This window comes from Leopardus geoffroyi, chromosome X (genome assembly GCF_018350155.1).
Source record: "Leopardus geoffroyi isolate Oge1 chromosome X, O.geoffroyi_Oge1_pat1.0, whole genome shotgun sequence".
Taxonomy (NCBI): Eukaryota; Metazoa; Chordata; class Mammalia; order Carnivora; family Felidae; genus Leopardus; species Leopardus geoffroyi.
In genome coordinates, this window is record NC_059343.1 from 113627922 (window position 1) to 113653131 (window position 25210).

The 25210-nt window shown below is 46.3% G+C and overlaps 1 protein-coding gene across 3 annotated transcripts in view; it reads left to right on the forward strand.

The window, feature by feature from the left end:
- Positions 1-2603: 2603 nt before the first annotated feature.
- Positions 2604-25210, forward strand: part of LOC123594577 (transmembrane 9 superfamily member 2-like) — an 89581-nt gene continuing 66974 nt past the window's right edge. For 2 of the 3 annotated variants that reach the window (XM_045471389.1, XM_045471388.1), the window contains exons 1-5: positions 3156-3514; positions 12950-13017; positions 14603-14696; positions 19597-19724; positions 20400-20529. In XM_045471389.1, the coding sequence (XP_045327345.1) occupies positions 3329-3514; positions 12950-13017; positions 14603-14696; positions 19597-19724; positions 20400-20529 (606 nt within the window). In that variant the 5' untranslated portion in view covers positions 3156-3328. Of the gene's footprint in view, positions 3006-3155; positions 3515-12949; positions 13018-14602; positions 14697-19596; positions 19725-20399; positions 20530-25210 lie in introns of those variants that run through there. The other variant, XM_045471390.1, reaches the window with a different exon arrangement.

Genomic DNA, 25210 nt, shown 5'->3' on the forward strand with positions numbered 1-25210 from the left:
TTTTGCTGTTACTTTTTTTTTTTTAAATACATCATCCTAACAAGTGGGGTTTATTCTGGAAATACGTGGCTGATTCAATATTTGAATATCAGTGTAATACATCATATTAATAGTATTTTTTTTAACATTTATTTATTACTGAGAGACAGAGAGAGACAGAACACGAGCATGGGAGGGGCAGAATGAGAGGGAGACACAGAATCCGAAGCAGGCTCCAGGCTCTGAGCTGTCAGGACAGAGCCGGACGTGGGGCTCGAACTCACAAACCATGAGATCATGACCTGAGCCGAAGTCGGAGGCTTAATGGACTGATCCACCCAGGCGCTCCTCATATTAATAGTTTTCATAAGAAACACTGCCAAGGGGTGCCTGGGTGGCTCAGTGGGTTAAGCATCTGACTCTTGATTTCCACTCAGGTCATGTTATCATAGTTCATTGGATCCAGCCCTGAGTCAGGCTCTGTGCTGACAGTGCAGGGCCTGCTTGGGATTCTCTCTCCCTCTGTCTCTGCCCCTCACCTGCTTGTTCTCTCTCTCTCTCTCTCTCTCTCTCTCAAAATAAAATAAACTTAAAAATAAAAGAAACACTGCCCCCCAAATTGGGTAAAATTCAGTATCCAGTCGTGGTAAAAACTCTCAGCAAACTAGGAAAGAGAAAGGAACTTTCTTAACCCGATAAAGGACAAGTATAAAAAGCCTATTGCTGATGTCACACTTCATGGTTAAAGACAGAATGCTTTCTCCTTAAGATGGCAAACAGGGTAACGATGTCTCCTCTCACTTATACTCCATATCCTATTGGAAATAGTATTTCCTATTTCCTTGGTGCGACAAGGCAAGAAAAAAAAAGGCATACGAATTGGAAAGGAAGAAATAAAACTGTCCCTATTTATAGGTGGCAGTCAGGCCCCACTCTGCAAGAGTTCTTCAAACTGGGGGAGGGGGAGCCTTGGCGTTGGGCAAAGCCAGGCCTCCCTAGTGATTAGCTTGCTCAAGACTGCCCAGGGGCTTCTGCATTTGGGGGGCGGGGTGGGGGACAAGAAGACGACTCCTAGAGCTCAGAGAATCCACCGGAGTGAACCGCCTCCATTTCAGGCCCAGCAGGTGGGTGGAGCTGGTGACAGTCACACACTGGGGACACCAGGAGGGGCTGTATCTTGTAGCTGAGAACGGGGAAGTGGCCTTTGGTGACGCTCCACTTCTTAACAGACACGGCCCCGGCCGGGAGCTTTAATGGAAGGCCTCAATGCCACGGTTGGAGTTGTACGTGAAGAAGGTGATGGTGGGAAAAAAGGATCGCGAACACGCTCACCGCGGCTCTTTGCTGCTTATCCGTCTCTGGCGCCTGCGGAGGGGCGGGGGGCCGGCGGCCCGTAGGTGACCTGGGTGGCACACCCGCCCCGGGGAGCGCCGTCGCGCCCACGGTCCCCTCGCTCGCCGAGCCGCCCACGGCTCGCTCAGCAGGGCGCCCAGTCCCGCAGCCATCCCGGCTCCGCAGGGCCCTAGGGCAGCCGCCAGTCTCCCGCGCCCAGGCCTCGGAGGCTGGCCGGGCCTCCCATTTACGCGAACACGTACACTTGTCATCCAAGGCTGATCGGAGAGGGACGGTAACGCAGTGGTGAACGTAAGCTTTGTATTCAAGCTCTGGTGACTTCTAACCGTGCCCGCCCTACCGCTCCCTACCTTCCCTTTCCCGTTCCTCTGCACAAATGGTGTCCTTTTCCGATGACCTTATCCTGTTCTCCACATCTTTGCAAGGGCTTCTCCGGCCCGCGTGCTCAAGTCCGGTCTTTCCACTCTCCCAACGCCCCGAATTCTGATCCTTGGTACATTTTCTCCTTCAACCGTTCCTGCCTCTCTGGTCCAAGAGTTAACTCGCCAAATTCTACATGCCTCTGCTAACGGCCAGCTCGCTGCCTTTGTTCTGCCTCCAATAGTCGCCTGCCAATCGGCAGAGGACAGACCTCTCCCAAGCGAGGGAAGTTGGACAGAATGGCGAGGCGCACTCGTCTCTGCATAAACAAGTGACCTCTTGTTCTCCAAAGCTCTTGAGAGACAAGGAGGAAAAAAAGGATCAGCTCTTCTACTGTCCTGGGATGTTGTCCAACAGAAATAGAATGCGAGTGAACCCATACTAGGGTCCAACCACTATGTGTGCACCTGAAATTAATATAACATTTTGTCAACCATACTTCAATAAAAAATTTAGGATACGCCCGTCTGACATTCTCTAGGATGTGATTATTGTGGTTTTCTTTCTTCAAGTGATTTTTATCTTGAGGTTTTTCAAATGATCAATGAATCATAATATAATAAACGTACTCTGCTTAAGTCATGTATGTGAAATAAAACTTGTATCTCCCGGGTAGAAATGATGGCACAACTTATTTCACATTGAGTGACACATGTATCATCAGAGACAACATAAAAATATTAAACAGCTTAACTGGCTAGTTTGTATCACTGAATGGCTTTTTGGGGTCTGCTGTATTTTTTTTTTGCGGCATTTATGTTAAAATTGCTTTAACAAAAAAATATGACGCGAGCCACGTCACTGTAAATATTCTATGTTCTAGCAGCCACACTTTATTTTTAAAAAATGTTTTATTTAACGCAATAGACCCAAAATATTGTCATTTCGACCTGCAATCAATATACGAATGCAGAGGTTTGCACTCCTTTTTCCAGGCAGTCTCTGATATTGGGTGTGCATTTGACACTTATGGAACATCCATTTCGGACTGGCTGCATTTCTAGCGCCTAATACCCATCATCCTGTACGGTCTGGCCCCGGAATTCCCCCCCTTTCCCTCTTTTTGTCCCCTCACCTCGCAGGAAGAAGTGAAGATGATGGGGGGCGGTAACACTGCTACTTTGGGGCCGAGGCAAACTCGGGGAGGACGCAAGACCCTGTGATGTGACGTTGAGATGCTGACAGACCTCTCAGCCAGACTTCCCTGTCCCCCTCCCCCGCACCGCGAGACAGCACCAAAGGCAGCTCTCGAGGTACAGCCAACCGCTGGAAAGTGCCGGGCTGCGGGTGGGGGGATGGGGGGATGGGGGACGCGGCGGGGAGGGGGGTGGAAGGCGCAGCGGGGACCCGCACGCATGCGTATTGAATGGGCTCACAACCACTGCCTGGCGCCCTAGCAACGGGTTCCAAGCCGCTGTCTCGCCTGAATAAGTGGCCTTCCCAGGAGTTCTCGTCCAACCAGCCGGTCTAGGCTCCTCCCGGTCCACGGTTCTTCCTTATCATTCCCGCTTCTCCCTTCCACTGGTTCAATCTCGCCTTCTGGTGTGTGTTCCCGAGCCCTGAGGCGGTTCCTAAAATGAGTACTCGTTTCCGCAAGGGAACCAACCCCTGGCGCCTCAGGCTCGCCCGGCCCGGGCTGAGGTGGCTGCTGGGGCTGGGGCTGTTCCTGGGGCTTCAGGCTTCCCGCAGCGCAGCTTTCTACCTCCCCGGGTTGGCTCCAGTTAACTTCTGCGAGGCATCCCGAGAGACTGCAACCTGCAAGGTGAGGACCCCTGGGAGGCAGTGAGATGTGAGGGGAAGGCTTTGGGTTGGGGTATTGGGCACACCAGGGGAGACCATGGTCGTGAGCTCTTGGACTCGGACCCGGAACGCCAAAGCCCTGTCCATAGGTGTGTCTCAACGTCCCAGTCTCTGAGCCTCGCACTTGGGAGTATCTGGACCTTTCTTTTTCCCGGATTCTATTTCCCTCCCTTTTGGCTCCTGCCCCGTGCTGTGCCTTCGTCCAACTCCCGCTCAGCTCCTTCTCCCTCATAGCTCCTCCTTTCCCCCCTTTCCCTCAGCTCCCTCCCTTTTATCTCAGCTTTCCTCTTCTCTTCACTCTGGGCTCTGCTCCTCCCTTCCCACCTTTCCTGATAGCCTCCCTGTCCATCCAGGCCCTGCCCTTCCCCTTTCTCTCTCCTGTAGGCCCCGCCCCTCAACTTATCTCCCCACTCTAGGCCCCGCCCAACCACCCAGGCCCCGTCCCGCCCCTTTCCTCTCCCTTCTAGGCCCTGCCCCTCCGCGTTCCTCTCCCCTCAAGGCCCTGCCTCTCGCCCTTATTCTACCCTCTAGACCTCGCCCTTCCGACAAGGCCCCGCCCCTACACCGAGACTCGGTCCCTCGACTTTTATCTCTTGTCTAGGCACCATCCCTCCCCTTTCCTCTTGCCTCTATGACCCTCCACTCTGCGTGCCTCTCCCTTCTGGGCCCTCCCCACCCCATTCCTCTCACTTTAATGCCCCACCCCTCCCCTTTCTTCTCCCCTTTGTGCTCCGCCCCTCCTATTTCCTCTCCCATCTAGGCCCCGCCCTTCCACGCAGGCCCGGCCCCTCCGCTTTCCTCTTGTCTCTAGGCCCCGCCCCTTCAAGCACGCCCCTCCCACCCACATTTTTTCTCCCCTCTAGGGTCGCCCCTCCCCTTTCCCTTTTCCTCTAGGCCCCTCCATTTCATGCAGTCCCCGCCCCTCCGCATTCCTCACCCCTCTAGGCCCCGCCCCTGCAACCAGGCTCCACCCATTATCTTTCTTCTCCACTCTTGGCCACGCCCTTCAATCAGGCCACGCCCCTCAAGCCCGCCCCACCCGTCCAGTTTTTTCTCCCCTCTAGGACTGGCCCCTCAACTTTCCTCTCCCTTCAGTGTTCCCGTCCTCTCCCCAGGCCCCTCCCCTCCCCTCCCTTCCCCTCCTCTCCCCTCTCGAGGCCCAGGCCCTCCACTTTCCTCTCCACTCTGGGCCCTGTCCTTCCACTAACGCCCCGTCCCTCCACCCAGGCCAGCCTGGCCACTTTCATCTACCCTCTAGGCCCTAGCCCTCTTTTCTCTCCCCTCTAGGCCTGCCTCTCCAACCAGGCCCCGCCCTTCCACTTTCTTCTCCACTCTAGGCCCCTCCACTCCCTGGTCTTGTCTTCTCTAGGCCCTGCCCCTCCACACTGGCCCCACATTTCCCCTCCCCTCTAGGCCCCACCCCTCCACGTTCCTCTACTCTCTAGTCCCTCCAACCACGCCCTGCCCGTCCAGTTTTTTCTCCCCTCTAGGACTCGCCCCTCAACTTTCTTCTCCCCTCAGTGTTCCCATCCTCCAGCCCCCTCCCCTCCCTTTTCCTCTCCTCTCTAGGCCCAGGCCCTCCACTTTCCTCTCCACTCTGGGCCACGCCCTTCCACTATGACCCCGCCCCTTCACCCAGGCCTACCTGGCCACTTTCACCTACCCTCTAGGTCGTGACCCTCTAGGTCGTGACCCTCTTTTCTCTCCCCTTAGGACCAGCCCCTCCTCTTCTACTCTCTAGGCTCTGGCCCTCCACTTTCCTCACCCCTCTAGGCCCCGCTTCTCCATCCGGGCCCTCCCCTCCCCTTTCCTCTCCTCTCTATGCCCCACTCCTCTCATTTCCTCTCAAGATTCCCAGCCTCCACTCAGGCCGCTCCCCTCCCCTTTCCTATCTTCTCTAGGGCATGCCCCTCCACTTTCCTCTCCACTGTGTAGGCCCCGCAACTCCCTTTTCCTCTCCCCTCTAGGCCCTGCCCTTCCACGCAGGCCCTGCCCCTCCGTGTTCCTCTCCCCTCTGGTACTCACCCCTCCAACTACGACCTGCCCCTCGAACCTGTCTGTCCAATTTTTTCTACCCTGTAGGACCCGCCCCTCAACTCTCCTCTCCCCTCTGTGAACCTATCCTCCACCCAGGCCCCTCCCCTCCCCTTTCCTCTCCTGTCTAGGGCCTGGCCCTCCACTTGCCTCTCCACTCTAGGCTCCACCCCTCTCCCCTCTAGGCCCGCCCCTCCAACCAGGCCGAGTCTATCGACTTTCTTCTCCCTTCTAGGCCCCACCCTTCCACATCACTCTCCCCTCTAGTACCTGCCCCTAGAACCGCGACCTGTCTGTCCACTTTTTTCCACCCTCTAGGACTGTCCCTCAACTTTCCTCTCTCCTCCCAGGAGCCTCCCCCCGCCTCTCCTCTCTTGTCTAGGCCCTGGCCCTCCACTTTCCTCTCAACTCTAGGCCCTGCCCCTCCCCTTTCCTGTCCCCTGTAGGCCCCTCCACTCCCCTTTTCTCTCGATCTAGGCCCCGCCCTTTCAAGGTCCTCTCCCCTCTTGGCCACGCCCCTCCAACCAGACCTCGCCCAACCATTCTGCTCCCCTCTAGGCCCCGCCCTTCCACCCAGGCCCCACCCCTCCACCTTCCTCTCCCCTCTAGGCTCCGCCCTTCCAACCATGCCCCACCCATCCAGTTTTTTCTCTCCTGTAGGACCAGCTTTTCAACTTTCCTGTTTATGTCCCCATTTTCCACCCAGGCCCCTCACCTCCTCTTTCCTCTTCCCTCTAGGCCCCACCCCTCCCCTTTCCTCTCTCCTCTAGACCCAACCTCTCCCCTTTCCTTTCCTTTAGGCCCCTCCTCCTCCTTTTCCTCTCTTCTCTAGGCCCTGCCCTTCCACGGAGAACTGTTCTTCCAAGTTCCTCTCCCCTCTACCTCCCTCTATGTCCCGCCCCTCACCTCCCCTTATCTTTCCCCTATGGCCCTGCCTCTCCACCCAGGCCCCTCTCCTCCCCTTTCCCCTTCCCTCTAAGCCCTACCCCTCCCCTTTTCTCTCTCCTCTGTGCCCAGGCCCTCTCCTTTTCTTTCCCCTCTAGGCCCTTCCACTCCCAGGTCTTGTCCCCTCTAGGCCCCTCCCCTCCACACTGGCCTCCCCCTTCCCCTTTCCCCTCCTATCTAGGCCCTGCCCTTCCACTCAGTCCCCATCCCTCCGGGTTCCTCACCCCTCTAAGCCCTGCCCCTCCAGCCAGGCCCTGCCCATCCACTTTCTTCTCCCCTCTAGGCCCTGCCCCGAGTTCCTATTCCTTGTAAGCCCTGCCCCTCCAACCATCCCCCATCCTCCCCTCTAGGACCCACCCTTCAACTCTCCTCTCCCCTATCTACATCCTCCACCCAGGCCCCTCCCCTCCTCTTTCCTCTCCTCTCTAGGACCCGGCCCTCCACTTTCCTACCACTCTAGGCCCCGCCCTCCCCTTTCCTCTCCCCTGTAGGCTCCTCCAGTCCCCTTTCCTCTCCCTTGTAGGCCCCGCCCCTCTGCTTTGGTCTCCTCTCTAGGCCCTTCCACTCCCCTTTCCTCTCCCCTCTAAGCCCCGACCTTCCATGCAGGCCCCACCCCTCCGCGTTCCTCACTTCTCTAGGCCCCGCCCCTTCAACCAGGCCCCGCCTGACCACTTTCTTGTCCCCTCTAGACCCCGCCCCTCAGCTTTCCTCTCTCCCCCTTATGTCCCCATCCTCCACCCAGTCCCCTCCCCTTCCCTTTCCTGTCTTCTGTAGGCCCTGGCCCTCCACTTTCCTCTGCAATCTGGGCCCCACCGTTCCACCAAGGCCATGCCCCTCCACCCAGGCAACTTTCCTCTTCCCTCAAGGCCCTGCTTTCCCCCCCCCCCCCCCCCGGCCCCGCCCCTCCCCTTTCCTCTCTTCCCTTGGATTCACCCCTCACCTTTATTCTACCCTCTAGTCTATGCTCCTCCCCTTTCCTCTCCCCTCTAAGAGGCGACCCTCTCCTTTATTCTACCCTGTAGGCCCCGCCTTTCCCCTTTTTCCTACCCTCCAGGCCCCTCCCTTCTACCCAGGCCCCGCCCCTCCATGTTCCTCTCCCCTCTAGGCTTGGCCCCTCCACTCAGGCACCTCCCCTCCCAATTCCTACCTCTCTGTGCTCCCCCCCTCCCCTATAGACCCTGCCACTCCATCCAGGCCCCATCCCCTCCCTTCTCCCTCTAGGCCCCAATGCTCCCTTCCCACCGCTCCCGTCTGGGTCCCACGCCTCCCACCTAACTGCACCCCACCCTCTTTCTCTTCCCTCTTGCCTGGCTGTCTTCTCTTAGTTCCTCTGCTTCCTCCTTTCTAGGCTACTTCTCCACTGCCCTTCTGGGCTCCTCCTGGGCCTCCTCCCTCTCCCTCCTCCCTATTGGCTGCTCCTCCTCCTCTGTGGGGCTCCTCTGCTTTCCCCCTCCTTGGCTCCTCCCTCTCCCTCTCCCTCTCCCTATTCCTTTTCCCTATCTCTGAGCTCAGTGGGTGGCACAGATCTCTTGCAGGTTTTTGGGTTCAAGTCCTGCCTGGGGCTCTGTGGTGACAGCTCAGGGCCTGGAGCCTGCTTCAGATTCTGTCTCTCTGTCTCTCTCTCTCTCTCTCTCTGCTCCTCCCCTACCCAGGATCTGCCGCTCTTTCTCTCTCTCTCTCAAAAATAAATAAACATTAGAAAAGGACTTATTTTTCTGACTCCTAGTTGCCTGATCTAGTGTATGAGGGAGTGTTCTGGCATACCACAAGGGCACTGGGAAGCTCAGAACAGTGCTGGGTGTGGTTTGACTACATTCTTAACCAACTTGAAAGTTCCGGGGTTTTCTAAAGGCCAGTTGTAGGTGCAGCAAGTTTGCTCTTAAAACTTGGAATTTGCCTTTTCCTGCGAGAAGTATTGATAGTAATTTCCTACAGAAATGGCCTTTAGGGGCACCTGGGTGGCTCAGTTGGTTAAGCGTCCGACTCTTGATTTCGGTTCAGGTCATGATCTCACAGTGCATGAGTTCAAGCCCCACATCGGGCTCTGCGCTGACGGTGCAGAGCCTGCTTGGAATTCGCTCTCTCCCCCCTCGCTCTGCCCCTACCACGCTTGCTCCCTCTCTCTCTCTCAAAATAAATAAGCTTAAAAAAAAAAAAAAGAAATGGCCTTTAAAAAATATTTTTATGTCTGCTTTCTCTCTGGTGATACCTCATCTTGGCTCTCTATTTCAGCAGGCTTCCTAGCAAAGAAACATCTTTAATCATAACAAATATCTGGAGTGTCTTTTCTGTGAGCTCTTTTCTTTTTAGGCTGTTACTTGTCTCCCTAATGTGTTCTACTTTTTATTCTGAGATTTTGCCTTCTGTCTTTTGGCGAATCTCTCATTTCTAGGTTCAACACTCCAAACTTCCTTCACTTGCTAGTGTCCAGCCCCTTGATTTTTTAAAAATTTTTAAAATTTTTATTTATTTTTGAGAGAGAGAGAGAGCAAGCACGAGCAGGGGAGGGGCAGAGGAGAAGCGAGACAGGGGAAGGGGAGACCCATGAACTGCGAAATCATGACTTGAGCCAAAGTCAGCCGCTTAACCAACAGCTACCCAGGTGCCCCAAGCCCCTTGATTTTTTAAAAAAGTTTATTTGTTTATTTTGAGACACACACACACACACACACACACACACACACACACACTCACATGAGAGCTGGGGAGAGGCAGAGAGAGAGGACGAGAGAGACAATTCCAAGCAGGTTCTGTGCTTTCAGTGTGGAGCCTGACATGGGGCTCGAACTCACGAACCATGAGATTGTGACCTGAGTCAATACCAAGAGCCTGATGCTTAATGAACTGAGCCAGCCAGGCGCCTGTTGATTTTTTTTTTTTTTTTTTTGGTTTAAAAATTTTTACTATTACAAAAGCAATAGCAGACAAGCAAAAAAAAAAAAAAAAAAAAAAAAAAAAGAAAGAAAAGCATTTATAATAACTATAGAATTACTACTTCTGGTATCTTAGTATGTATTCCAGGGGCATCTGCCTGGCTCAGTTGGAAGAGTTCGTGACTCTTTTCAACGTTTATTTATTTTTGGGACAGAGGGAGACAGAGCATGAACGGGGGAGGGTCAGAGAGAGAGGGAGACACAGAATCGGAAACAGGCTCCAGGCTCCGAGCCATCAGCCCAGAGCCCGACGCGGGGCTCGAACTCACGGACCGCGAGATCGTGACCTGGCTGAAGTCGGACGCTTAACCGACTGCGCCACCCAGGCGCCCCCATGTTTATTTATTTTTGAGAGAGAGAGACAGAATGCCAGCAGGGGAGGGGCAGAGAGAAAGGGAGACGAGATCTGAAGCAGGCTGCAGACTCCGAGCTGGCAGCACAGAGCCCAATGCGGGGCTCGAACTCACAAATCATGACATCATGACCTGAGGTGAAGTCACTCCACAGACTGAGCCACCCAGGTCCCCTGCCACATGTTTATTTTTAGTAATATGCATTTGGTGTTCCTTGGTGCCTTTCCATGTCTTAATAGCTCATTTCTTTTCAGTTTTGAATCATATCCCACTGTCTGAAGGTACCACAGTTCGTTTATATATTCACCTACTAAAGGACCTCCTGGTTACTTCCATGTTTTGGCAATGATGAATAAAGCCGCTCTAGACATCGTGTAGGTTTTTGTGTGGACGTAAGTTTTCAGCTCCTCTGGGCAAATACCAAAGAGTATCATTGCTGGATCGCACACTAAGGATATGTTTAGTTTTGTAAGAAATTGCCAAGCTGTCTTCCAAAGCGGTTGTACCATTTTGCATTCCCACTAGCAATGAATGAGAGTCCACCTGCATTGTTTACCAACATCAAATCATAGTATCCATGTTATTTTGTAACCCGCACTTTTGTATTAACTCCCATCTTTCCATATGAACACATTTTTAGGGGCACCTGGGTGGCTCAGTCGGTTAAGCGTCGCTTAGGTCACGACCTCACAACTCGTGAGTTTGAGCCCCGCCTAGCGCTCTGCGCTGACAGTGAGGAGCCTGCCTGGGATTCTCTCTCTCTCCCTCTCTCTCTCTGCCCCTCCCCCGCTCGCGCACAAGAGCGTGCGCGCGCGCTCTCTCTCTCTGTCAACAAATAAATATTTAAAAAAATAAAAAACTGGGGCGCCTGGGTGGCTCAGTCGGTTAAGCGTCCGGCTTCGGCTCAGGTCATGATCTCGCAGTTTGCGGGTTCAAGCCCCGCATCGGGCTCTGTGCTGACAGTTCAGAGCCTGGAGCCTGCTTCAGATTCTGCGTCTCCTCCTCTTCTGTGCCCCTCCCACACTCATGTTCTGTCTCTCAATAATAAATAAACGTTAAAATAAAAAATAAAATAAAATAAAAAAATAAAAAACTGATTTGTGGACACTTTTAAATTAGGAAATGGGTCCCTTGTCTGTGACATCGTTTTCCTGTTAGTTGCCTCTTGGTTTTGCTTCTTGTGTTTTGTTTTTGTTTCTGTTTTTTTGCCATTTCGAAAAATTGACTTCTAATTTATCAAAAGAAACTTTTAGGGTAGCTCAGTCAGTTAAGCAGCCGACTTCAGCTCAGGTCATGATTGCATGGTCCCTGGGTTCAAGCCCTACATCTGTACTGTCAGTGTAGAACCTGCCTGGGTTCTCTCTTTCCCTCTCTCTGCCCCTCCCTGACTCATGCTGTCTCTCAAAATAAATAAATAAATAAATAAATAAAACACTTTTTTGGGGTCTGAGTTTTGTGCCCTGTTTCAAAAGGTTTTAACTAAGCCAGCTGAGATTCTAACGTAATTCTCCCCTGGTTTCTTTTATTACTTTCACGGTTTAAATTGTAACACATAAAATTGATATTTCCTGGTGTAATGTATGAGGTAAGCATCCAACTTACCTTTTCTTTCCCTCAATCACTGAACAGTTGTCTCAACCCCATTATAGAATAATTTGTCTTTTTTCCACTTGATCTGAGAAACTATTAAGGTTCTTTGAAATACATTAAGCTCCAAATATGCATTTTAAAATATAGTTCAAATCTTATGTACGTTGTGTTTTGGGATTCTAGATAAGAAGTATTATCCTTAATTATCTGCTGTCCTTTTAGAAACTTTTGCCTGTTCACCTTCGCAAAACTATGATTGATAAATGTTGCTATTGCGAACTGCCTGATTAGATTTCAATTAAGTGAAGATACGATGCCCTTACGGAGTTATAGTAAGGCTTGTATTTGTTCCCAAACTTGATTTTCTACATCCTTTTATTACAAAAAATCTAACCATATGGTAAAGATGATAGCGGATGTTCATATTTTTTTTAAAAAGCAGTTTACGGAATTTTGAATAAAATGATTACCCAAGTTCTGCTGTTCTAGTGGTTTTAAAAATCCTGTCTTGTAAATGATCAGGAACGCAGCTGAGGTCCAGGAAAGTAAGAAGTATCCTCTGAAAAGCCAGGATAGATGTCCTAATATTCATGTACTAACTCTCAAGCTCTTTAACAAATCTGCTGATTTATTCCACAAATTGAGGGCTTGCTTTCTAGCAGATGGGGGGGGGGGTGGGGAGAAGGGAGAAGAGGCATCACGACAACTGACAGTTGAAAAGAAAGACATAAAGTCTTTACCAAGAAGTTTCAGTTCTTTGGTAGGGGTGAGGAATGTGGGTATTAGGAGTGTGGGTAACACCAATGGCAATTTGGCTTTGGAGCCAATGGTTCTCACTTCAGATACTGAGTAAGTCACGGAGTCAAAGCTGGCACAAGGATTAAAGTTCAAAGTGACCCTGAACCATCAGGGAAAGTTACATTGTGATCATCACGTTCTGTTTAAGATAGGAAAGAGTGAAGTGTATTTTAGAATGATTCTTATAAAAGTGGTTAAAATAATACAACAGGTAGCTTTCCGACACGGGGCTTGAACTCATGAAACTGAGATCATGACCTGAGCCGAAATCAAGAGTCAGATGTTTAACCGGCTGAGCCGCCCAGGTGCCCCCCTCCTTTAGAGAAAATAAGTATCTCATTTTCTTAACCTGAATTCCATGGACTCCAAGGGTCCTATGAAGCCTCTTAAAACAGAGCCGTGACTTTGGTGAATACGTGTGCTTTTCCGGGGGGAGGGGCTATGGCTTTCATCAAGTTCTCAAAGGGTTCTATAATTAAAAAGGGTTAAGATGGCCGAGGTATCTGAAAAATTTATGTAGTCAGAGAATCCAATGATTCCAGCCAAATGAAATGTTATGAATTTATAGCTACACTATGTTAAAAATTTATAACACTGTACTAAGTTATAAATTTATAATTGCACAGTTATAAATTGATGGGAGCAATAGACCCCATTACCTTTCAGTTACTTCATTATGTATTTTGCAAGTGCTACCTTATTTTATCTTGTATTATTAACGAGTGTTTTCTTTCTGTTTTGTAGTCCACAGTAGCACTGTTTGTAAATAGATTGGACTCCGTGGAATCTGTCCTACCTTATGAATACAATACGTAAGTTATAAGTATTATAATTATGTCTGATATAATTGATATAATTGTGGTTATATCACAATTATGATATTATTGTGTTAAAATGTGTTAAAAAGATTTTTTAACGTTTATTTTTGAGAGACAGGGAGAGACAGAGCATGAGAGGGAGAGGGGCAGAGAGGGAGGGAGACACAGAATCCGAAGCAGGTTCCAGGCTCTGAGCTGTCAGCACAGAGCCCGATGCGGGGCTCGAACTCACGAACTGTGAGATCATGACCTGAGCCGAAGTCAGACACTTAACCGACGGAGCCATCTAGGCGCCCTAGAATGTGTTAAAAAGTTTTTAATGATAGTGAATGAAAGCCCTGGATATATTAAAGATTTCTGGTGCTAATTTTGTAATAAAGGTAACAGGAACGAAATGATTAGAATATAGAGATTTCAATGTGAGACAAGTGTTTAAAAATTTAAGAAGTTGCCATATTTGATTTTTCTAAGAAAAGCAAATTATAAATTTACTACCTTTTGAAGTTACAAAAATCTTCACAGATTTGTAATGTATTTCTAAAACATAGGCTAGTTCGGTTTATCCTAAGGTACTTAATGAATGCACCTGCTTAGTTTAATAGTGAGCATGTATCACATAATCAAGGTTAAGATCAGTCATTTGAGAATAACAACAAATGATGTACTTAAAAAAAATTTTTTTAATGTTTATTTATTTTTGAGAGAGACGGACAGAGCACGAGCAGGGGAGGGGCAGAGAAAGAGGGAGACACAGGATCCGAAGCAGGCTCCAGGCTCTGAAATGTCAGCACACAGCCCGCCCGACCTGGGGCTCGAACTCACAAACTGTGGGATCGTGACCTGAGCCGAAGTCAGATGCTCAACCTACTGAGCCACCCATGCGCCCCACAAATGATGTACTTTTTAGAAAAATAATTGTAAGTCCCTTTGATATTGCTTTATTTCCACTAATTAAACAGAGGTAAAATCAGGTCTAATTTTTCATTAAAATACCAAGCTAAATGTTAAATGTTAGTATAAGCATTTTAAATATTACACAAACCCACCAACTGATTTTATCTTCTACCATTTTATATTCGATTTTGTATATTCACATTTACTTAAAGGTAGTTGTAATTCTTTTCATGTAGTAACCATTTGATCTGTGAGTGAATTTGTGGGCATATATTTGAGGAGGGGTTTTGTTGTTTCAGTTTTCCTTTGATCAGAACCGATAATTGCAGTTTCTAGATGTCTCAGGTTAGAATTACTACACATTTTAAGCTATTGTTTGCTTATTTTTATGTAATTTGAAGTTTAGCCCTGAAAATACCATTCGTTTTTTTTTTTTAAGATTGTCATTACCTACATTACAGAAGTCAAGAGCAGTAACGTGAGCATTTTAAATAATGAATTCATAGCTATAAACGATTAAATAATTTAAAAAGGAATCTACAATGAAGTCTATAAATCATAATTAGACACCTCTGGGTCATGTTTTTAGAAGCATCTACCATTAACAGTGGAGACGCTAGACAGATTACAAAGATGGGTTTCTTTGCTGATTTTTTTTTTTATCTTACCTGAGCTTCTCTTCTAGCTTTGACTTCTGTAAAGACTCTGAAGAGGGAAATCCTTCTGCAAATCTTGGACAAGTGCTATTTGGAGAACGAATATCATCATCTCCTTATAAGGTTATTCAACGGATCTTCTTATTAAATATTATTTCAAAGTGAATCTTTTCAAAACTGGGTGCTTAAAATTGTAGCAAAGAGTCTTTGTTTTATTTATTTATTATCATTATTTTTTTTTTAGTAATCTCTATACCCAAAGTGGGACTCAAACTTTACAACCCAAGATCTAGAGTTGTGGGCTCCTCTGACTGAGCCAGCCAGGCGCCCCGAAGAGTCTTTGTTTGATATATTTTTCATTTTTTAATGTTTATTTATTTTTGAGAGAGAGAGAGACGGAGCGCAAGTGGGGGAGGGGCAGAGAGAGAGGGAGACACAGAATCTGAAGCAGGCTTCAGGCAGGCTCTGAGCTGTCAGCACACAGCCAGATGCGGGGCTCGAACTCATGCACCATGAGATCATGACCTGAGCTGGAGTCAGATGCTTAACTGACTGGGCCACCCAGGCCATCCCTAAAGAGTCTTTGTTTTAAAAGGAGGTCGGGAAAAAGGAAAGGAGATAGAATGTGGTGTTGCCAGAAGAATGCATTTAATATGTGCTGTTCAAACTGTCTGAGGTTCCACATAAAGGTTTTGTCTTTCAGGTTTTACTTTTGCTTTGTAAAGGAAAGAAGCTTAATTTATGGTTCCTGCATATTTTGGGTAGGGTGATATAAGCAGATGTAATTGGACTGTCGTTCTCTATTGATTTTGCCTTCAATATCTTAATAATATTGGGATAGAGTAAGGATCTTTTCATAAGCAGTTAGGATTATGAAGGCATTAACTTTTTCCTTCCTTCTTTCCAAATTCATTGAAATATACTTGAAGTACAGTAAACTGTGTGTATTGAAAGTGTGTAGTTTGGCCAATTTTATTTTTCTTTAATTAATAAAGTTCATTTATTTATTTTGAGAGAGAGAGAAAGAAAGTGCATGTGTGAGTGGGGGAGGGAGAGAGAGAGGGAGAGAGAGAATCCCAAGCAGGCTCAATGCTGTCAGTGCAGAGCCTGATGTAGGGCTCAATCTCAGGAACCGTGAGATCATGACCTGAGCCGAAATCAAGAGCTGGACATTTAATCAACTGAGCCACCGAGGTGCCCCAATTGTAATATATGTAGACGCTTGTGAAACCATCAGGCATTAGTTTCTTTTAAAACTTTTTAGTTTGAAATGATTATAGATTCACAGGAAGCTACAAAAAAATCTTGAACAAGGAGGTCTTGGTACCTTTGCCCAGATTTGCCCAACGGTAACATTTCCTGTTTTTAAAGTTTACTCATGTATTATTTCTGAGAGAGAGACAGAATGCAAGCGGGGGGAAGGGCAAGGGGGGGGGGGAAGTCACAGAATCCGAAGCAGGCTCCAGGCTCTGAGCTGTCAGCACAGAGCCCAACGCGGGGCTCGAACCCACCAACCGTGAGATTGTGACCTGAGCCGAAGCCAGACGCTTAACCGACTGAGCCACCTGGGCACCCCTCTTTTCAAGTCCTTTAATTTATTGCTTTGATTCCAGTGTAATTAATGTACGGTGTTACATTAATTTCACGTGTACAATATAGTGATTCAGCAATTTTATACATTACCCAGTGCTCATCGCGATAAATCGTTCTCCATACCCATCATCTGTTTCACCCATCCCCCCACCCACCTCCAGTCCTCTCTGTTTCTACCATGTTATTGCAATGAGGTTACACAAGTGGAATCATGCTGCCTGCAACCTTCTTGGGATCGGCTTCGTTTTCTGTCAGCATCATCCCCTTGACATCCACGTGGGTTGTGTGCATTCACAGTAGTACTGCATGGTGTGGATATTCCGGTTTGACTATTTACCCCGTTGAAGGACACTCAGATTGTTTCTCTAGCGTCCGACTGTGATGAGTAAGACTGCCGTGAACATTTAGGTGGAGGTTTTTTTGTGTGCGGCTGGGTTTTCATTTTTCCGGGGTAAACATCCAAGAGCGTAACTGCCGGGTAATGTGAGAGTGGCGTGCTTAATTTTGCAAGAAACCGCCTTTTTCCAAAGTGGCCATACCATTTACGTTCCGACCAGCAAAGTCGGAGTGACGGCGTTTCTCTGCGTCTTTGCCAGCATTTGGTGTTGTCATGACAAAAATCGTTCTTGAAGTATAGTTGACACACAAGGTGTTGTCATTTTTTATTTTAACCACTCCGATAGGTGAGTTTCGCCGTAGCTTTCATTTGCATTTTCCTAGCGCCTAATGATGTTGAACACCTTTTCATGTGGGCGTTTACTATCTGTATATGCTCTTCAGTGAGATGTCTCCTCTTGGACCCATTTTCTATTTGAATTGGTTGTTCCTTTACTATGGAGTTTGCAGAATTCCTTATATATTCCGGGTGTGATTCCTTTGGTGCAACAGTAGTTCGCAAATTGTTTCTCCCAGTCTGCAGCCTGTGTTTTTATCATCTACTTTTAAAAAAGATTTTATTTTTAAGTAATCTCTACACCCAATGTGGGGCTTGAACTCACAACCCCAAGATGGAAAGTCAGATGCTGTACTGACTGAGCCAGCCAGGTGCCCCTTCTTTTCTTTTAAAGCCTATTTATTTATTTATTTATTTATTTATTTATTTATTTATTTATTTAATGTTTGTTTATTTTTAAGGCTCTTTTTTTTTTTTCAACGTTTATTTATTTTTGGGACAGAGAGAGACAGAGCATGAACGGGGGAGGGGCAGAGAGAGAGGGAGACACAGAATCGGAAACAGGCTCCAGGCTCTGAGCCATCAGCCCAGGCTCGAACTCACGGACCGCGAGATCGTGACCTGGCTGAAGTCGGACGCTTAACCGACTGCGCCACCCAGGCGCCCCTAATGTTTATTTATTTTTGAGAGAGAGAGAGCACGAGTGGAGGAGGGGCAGAGAGAGAGGGAGACACAGAATTCAAAACAGGCTCCAGGCTCTCAGCTGTTAGCACAGAGCCCAACATGGGGCTCAAACTCATAAACTTTGAGATCATGATGTGAGCTGAAGTCAGACGCTCAGCCAACTGAGCCACCTAGGCACCCCGATTTATTTATATTTTAGAGAGAGGGTGCGAGCAAGAATGGGAGGGACAGAGGGAGGAACAAAGGGAAAGAGAGAGAGAGAGAGAGACAGAAAGAGAGAGAATCCCAAGCGGACTCTACACGTGGAGCCTGACTCGGGTTTCAATCTCATGAGTGTGCTGTCATGACCTGAGCCAAAATCAAGAGTTGACTCTTGACCAACTGAGCCCCCCAGGTTCCCCTATTTGTTTATTTTTAAGTAATCTCTATACCCAACATGAGGCTTGAACTCATGACTGAGATCAAGAGTTGCATACTCTTCCAACTGAGCCAGCCAGGCACCCTTATGTTTTCGTCAAAAAAATTTTTTTAACGTTTTTAATCATTTTTTTTAGAGAGATTGAGTGAGCAGGAGGGGGACAGAGGGAGGGGGAGACACAGAATCCGAAGCAGGTTCCAGGCTCTGAGCTGTCAGCACAGAGCCCGACGCGGGGCTCAAACTCACGAACCGTGATATCATGACCTGAGCTGAACTCGGATGCTTAACCGACTGAGCCCTCAGGCACTCCTCACCTTCTTAACAGAGTTTTTCACAGAGCAAACTTTGTTAACTTTTTATGAGGTCCAGTAGTCAAGTTTTCTTTTTATGGGTTGTGTTTTTGGTGTCAGGTCGAAGGAGATGTGATACAGCCTTTAGGTCTTGAAGATTTTCTTTCACGTTTTCTTCTAAAAGTTTCATAATTACTTTATATATTTAAGTCTGTTCTATTTGAGTTATTTTGTATGAGGTATGAGATTGGGTTGAAATTCCTTCTCCTTCTCCTTCTCCTTCTCCTTCTCCTTCTCCTTCTCCTTCTCCTTCTCCTTCTCCTTCTTCTTCCTCCTGTGCCTGTAGATGTCCAATTGCTTCAGCACCTGCCGTTGAAAAGACTATCCTTCCTCCACTGAATTGCTTTTGGACCTTTGTCAAAAAAAATCACATGGACATAGTTATGTAGATCTATTTCTGGGCTCTTTGCTGGTCTCTTCCTTTGGTCTCTGTGTCAGGCATTAGCTTTTTGACAATTAGAGTTGCCCAACATACACTTGTGGCATACCACTGTCCTCATGGAAAAGTGAACTTTTTCAAGAAATGGTGTCCCTTGGAATGAAGAAACAAACATGACCGTATTAAAAAGAAAGAAAAGCATGAGAGTGTTCTCTGCAGCTGCCAGTAGGGAACTTTGGGATTAATCTTCGTGTGCTTCCAGGATATGAGGTGCTTAAATATAACACTTTTCATAGTTTATTCTTGCTCCTGATTTCCTGATTAATAACATTGGCACTTTACCCTGAGAATCCCTCATAGCTAGACTTTGTAAACAAGAGGCTTCATATGAAAAATATCAGATATTTTGTTATCACTTTTTTGGGATCAGCTCCACTGAGAGTTTCACATACCAAATAATTCACCCACTTCAAGTGGCCAGTTATTTGTTAAGTAAGCTCTACACCCCAGGTGAGGCTTGAACTCATGGCTCTGAGATGAAGAGTTGCATGTTCTGTTGACTGAGCCAGCCAGGCACCCCTTAAAGTGTCCACTTCAATGTTTTTAGTATATTGAGAGAGTTGTGTGACCATGATTACAATCACTTCTGTTACCACTTTTAAGTGAAGGGTTCTATATGAGAGTTACTGAAGAAGGCAAATTGGTCTTAGTCGTGAAAGCATATTGTGTGTGTGTGTGTGTGTGTGTGTGTGTGTGGTGTAATCATTTCAGGTATAAATCGAAAGTTAAAGGAGATAGTGTTGAGGATGATGGCACACTGAAGTCTCTGAAGGAAAGGTTTATCTGTAAGATAAATTGCCTATTTTGCGACCCTTGATTTATAAAACTTAGTCAAATCTTTTAATCTTTTAATTCTTTCTCAACAGTTTCCTTTTAACAGGACAGGAACATGCATAAAAGTTTGTGTAAAATCCTATGATACAGCAAATGATGACCAGGAGAAAAAGCTGGCCTTTTTGAGGAAAGGAATACGACTGAATTATCAGCATCACTGGTAGGTTTGGCAAATGAGAGGACATGATTTAAGTTTTCAAGTCCTTTCAGAAGTAGTTTTTTTAAAAAAAGGAAGTAGGTTTTTAAAAAATTTTTTAAGTTTACTTTGAGAGACACAGGGACAGCACGAGAAGGGGGGTGCAGAGAGAGAGAGGGAGAGAGAGAATCCCAAGCAGCTTCTACACCGTGAGCACAGAGCCAACACAGGGCTTGAGCCCACGTGAGATCATGACTTGAGCTGAAACAAAGAGTTGGATGCCTGGGTGACTGAGCCACACCCAGGTGCCCCTAAAAAAAAGTAGTAGTTTTTTTAAATTTTTAAAAAATGTTTATTTATTTTTGAAGGAGAGAGAGACAGAGTGTGAGTGGGGGACGGGCAGAGAGAGAGGGAGACACAGAATCCGAAGCGGGCTCCAGGCTCCGAGCTGTCAGCACAGAGCCCGACGCAGGGCTCGAACGCACAAACCGCGAGATCATGACCTGAGCCGAAGTCGGACGCTTAACTGACTGAACCACCGAGGTGCCCCAAAAGTAGTTTTAATAGGTCCTTGAAACTGTATGCTATTTTTTGTAACTTTGATTAAAAACTTGAACTTAAATCCATGCAAGATGATGTTGGTATTGCTTGGTGTGAAACGCTTGTCAAAACTTTTATTGTTAAAATATTTGTATTTAGGATTATTGACAATATGCCTGTAACATGGTGCCGTAATACAGGGGATGGAACAAAGTGCTGCACACCAGGATTTCCGATAGGATGTTTTATTACCAAAAGTGGCGAATCGAAACATGCCTGCCTTATCCATGTAAGTGTTGAGAACTTACTTAGAAATATAAGAATACTGCTTCACTTAATAATTTGCTTTCTAGGATAGTCCCTTACAAACATTAATGGGACACCTACCATCTTCTAGGTTTTGTGCTAGGTGTTGGGAATACAAACTCAAGTAGACGTGGTCTTTGTCCTCTAGAAGTTCACAGTCCTGACTAAGGAGATAGACCTGTAGACGGATCAATACAACAGAATGTTCTATGATAGGAGACTGAGAGACAAGGAGGATATAATGGAGGGAGTGAAAATGTATTTGTGAAATAAATGGGTGGGTGAGCATTTCTAGGAGGGAAATCAGTGTGATCAAGAACTTGGAAGTCTGGGGGCACCTGGGTGGTTCAGTTGGTTGAGCATCTGACTTCAGCTCAGGCCATGATCTCTCGGTTTGTGGGTTCAAGGCCCGCGTCGGGCTCTGTGCTGACAGCTCAGAGCCTGGAGCCTGCTTCAGATTCCGTGTCTCCCTCTTTCTGCTCCTCTCCTGCTTATACTCTGTCCCTCTCTCTCTCTCAAAAATAAATAAACATAAAAAAAAATTAAAAAAAATAACTTGGAAGTCTGAAACAGGATGCTATGATTGGGGGACTGTGAGTAGTTGAGCATGTCTGTGGCATAAGGTTTAGGGTTTGGGAGGTGTGGCTAGAGATGATGCTGAAAAGGTGGCTGGGCAGAAGCTGGGTCGTGGAGGGAGGTCCTGTGTGCGATATTACTTCCTACAGTGCCTGATTTAATCCTTAGAACAGCCCTGTTGCTAGGACCCTACTGCTGCCATTTTATAGGTGATGAAACTCAGTCTCTGAGAGGTTAAGTGACATGACTAGAGGCATACAGCTTGTTAAGTGCAGAAGTAGGAATCCAGCTCAGAGCTTTTTAGCTTGGAAGTCCCGATCTCACGGTCGGCCTTGTGGCTCTCCAGCAGTCTCCACTGGGCCCCAGGGTAACAGGAGTGTCTTCAGACTGCTGTGGAGACTAATGAAGAGGCTTGAATAGCCGCAAAATAGCTCAGCCAGGACAGCACTGTTTTAATTTATTTTACGTGTCAAGACTCGATGTGGGCCAGCGATGGGGACAAAGGGGAAGAGAGAAGGAAGAATATAGGATGACTGCCCAGTTTCTTGCTTGGTTGTCTAACTGATGGTACTCTTTTTTTGTTTTTTTTTTTAATTTGTTTTTTATTTTCTAAAATTTACACCCAAATTAGTTAGCATATAGTGCAACAATGATTTCAGGAGTAGATTCCTTAATGCCCCTTATCCATTTAGCCCATCCCCCTCCCACAATCCCTCCAGTAACCCTCAGTTTGTTCTCCATATTTAAGAGTCTCTTCTGTTTTGTCCCCTTCCCTTTTTTTATATTATTTTTGCTTCCCTTCCCTTATGTTCATCTTTTTTGTCTCTTAAAGTCTTCATCTGAGTGAAGTCATATGATATTTGTCTTTCTCTGACTGACTAATGTCACTTAGCATAATACCCTCCCGTTCCATCCACGTAGTTGCAAATGGCAAGATTTCATTCTTTTCGATTGCCGAGTAATACTCCATTGTGTATATATACCGTATCTTCTTTATCCATTCATCCATCGATGGACATTTGGGCTCTTTCCATACTTTGGCTATTGTTGACAGTGCTGCCATAAACATGGGGGTGCATGTGTCCCTTCGAAACAGCACACCTGTATCCCGTGGCTAAATGCCTAGTAGTGCAATGGCTGGGTCGTTGGGTAGTTCTATTTTTAGTTTTTTGAGGAACCTCCATCCTGTTTTCCAGAGTGGCCGCACCAGCTTGCATTCCCACCAACAATGCAAAAGAGATCCTCTTTCTCCGAATCCTCGCCAACATCTGTTGTTGGCCTGAGTTGTGAATGTTAGTCATTCTGACAGATGTGAGATGGTATCTCATTGTGGTTTTGATTTGTATTTCCCTGATGATGAGTGATGTTGAGCACTTTTTCATGTGTCGGTTGGCCATCGGGATGTTTTCCTTGGAGAAGTGTCTATTCATGTCTTTTGCCCATCTCTTCACTGGATTATTTGTTCTTTGGGTGTTGAGTTTGCTAAGTTCTTTATAGATTTTGGATATTAGCCCTTTATCTGATATGTCATTTGCAAATATTTTCTCCCATTCTGTCTGTTGCCTTTTAGTTTTGCTGATTGTTTCCTTCACGGTGCAGAAGATTTTTATTTTGATGAGGTCCCAGTAGTTCATTTTTGCTTTTGTTTCCCTCGCCTCCGGAGACATGTTGAGGAAGAAGTTGCTGCGGCCAAGATCAAAGAGGTTTTTGTCTGCTTTCTCCTCGAGGATTTTGGTGGCTTCCTGTCTTACGTTTAGGTCTTTCATCCATCTCGAGCTTATTTTTGTGTCTGGTGTAAGAAAGTGGTCCAGGTTCATTCTTCTGCGTGTCGCTGTCCAGTTTTCCCAGCACCACTTGCTGAAGAGACTGTCTTTATTCCATCGGATATTCTTTCCTGCCTTGTCAAAGATTAGATGGCCATACGTTTGTGGGTCCATTTCTGGGTTCTCTATTCTGTTCCATTGATCTGAGTGTCTGTTCTTGTGCCAATACCATACTGTCTTGATGATTACAGCTTTGTAGTATAGCTTGAAGTCTGGGATTGTGATGCCTCCTGCTTTGGTTTTCTTTTTCAAGATCTCTTTGGCTATTTGGGGTCTTTTCTGGTTCCATACACATGTTAGGATTATTTGTTCTAGCTCTGTGAAGCATGCTGGTGTTACTTTGATAGGGATTGCATTGAATATGTAGATTGCTTTGGGTAGTATTGCCATTCTAACAATATTTGTTCTTCCTATCCCGGAGCATGGAATCTTTTTCCATTTTTTGGTGTCTTCTTCAATTTCTTTCATAAGCTTTCTATAGTTTTCAGTGTATAGATTTTTCACCTCTTTGGTTAGATTTATTCCTAGGTATTTTATGGTTTTTTGTGCAACTGTAAATGGGATCGATTCCTTGATTTCTCTGTCACTTCATTGTTGGTGTATAGGAATGCAATCGATTTCTGTGCATTGATTTTATATCCTGCCACTTTGCTGAATTCATGGACCAATTCTAGCAGTTTTTTGGTGGAATCTTTTGGATTTTCCATATAGAGTATCATGTCATCTGTGAAGAGTGAAAGTTTGACCTCCTCCTGGCTGATTTGGATGCCTTTTATTTCTTTGTATTGTCTGATTGCAGAGGCTAAGACTTCCAATACTATGTTGAATCCCTGTCTTGTTCCTGACCTTAGGGGGAAAGCTCTCAGTTTTTCCCCATTGAGGATGATATTAGCATTGGGTTGTTCATATATGGCTTTTATGATCTCGAGGTATGCTCCTTCTATGCCTACTTTCTTGAGGGTTTTTTTTTTTTTAATTTTTTTAAAAATTTTTTTTAAATTTATTTTGAGACAGAGAGAGACAGAGCATGAACGGGGGAGGGTCAGAGAGAGGGAGACACAGAATCTGAAACAGGCTCCAGGCTCTGAGCTGTCAGCACAGAGCCTGATGCGGGGCTTGAACTCACGGACCGCGAGATCACGACCTGAGCCGAAGTCGGACGCTGAACCGACTGAGCCACCCAGGCGCCCCTTGAGGGTTTTTATCAAGAAAGGATGCTGTATTTTGTTAAATGCTTTCTCTGCATCTATTGAGAGGATCATATGGTTGTTGTCCTTTCTTTTATCGATGTGATGAATCACGTTAATTGTTTTGCGGATATTGAACCAGCCCTGCATCTCAGGTATAAATCCTGCTTGGTTGTGGTGAATAATTTTTTTAATGTATTGTTGGATCCAGTTGGCTCATATCTTGTTGAGGATTTTTGCATCCATATTCCTCAGGGAAATTGGGCTATAGTTCTCCTTTTTAGTGGGGTCTCTGTCTGGTTTTGGAATCAAGGTAATGCTGGCTTCATAGAGAAAGTTTGGGAGTTTTCTATTTTTTGGAACATTTCTATTTTTTGGAACAGTTTTAAGAGAATAGGCGTTAACTCTTCCTTAAATGTTTGATAGAATTCCCCTGGAAAGCCATCTGGCCCTGGACTCTTGTTTTTTGGCAGATTTTTGATTACTAATTCAGTTTCCTTACTGGTTATGGGTCTGTTCAAATTTTCTATTTCTTCCTGTTTCAGTGTTGGTAGTGTATATGTTTCTAGGAATTTGTCCATTTCTTCCAGATTACCCATTTTATTGGCATATAATTGCTCATAATATTCTCTTATTATTGTTTTTATTTCTGCTGTGTTGGTTATGATCTCTCCTCTTTCATTCTTGATTTTATTTATTTGGGTCCTTTCCTTTTTCTTTTTGATCAAACTGGCTAGTGGTTTATCAATTTTGTTAATTCTGTCAAAGAACCAGCTTCCGGTTTCATTAATCTGTTCTACTGTGTTTTTGGTTTCAATAGCATTAATTTCTGCTCTAATCTTTATACTTCCTGTCTTCTGCTGGTTTTGGGTTTTATTTGCTGTTCTTTTTTCCAGCTTCTTAAGGCATAAGGTTAGGTTGTGTATCTGAGATCTTTCTTCCTTCTTTAGGAAGGCCTGGATTGCTATATACTTTCCTCTTATGACCGCCTTTGCTGCATCCCAGAGGTTTTGGGTTGTGGTGTTATCATTTGCATTGACTTCCATATACTTTTTAATTTCCTCTTTAACTGCTTGGT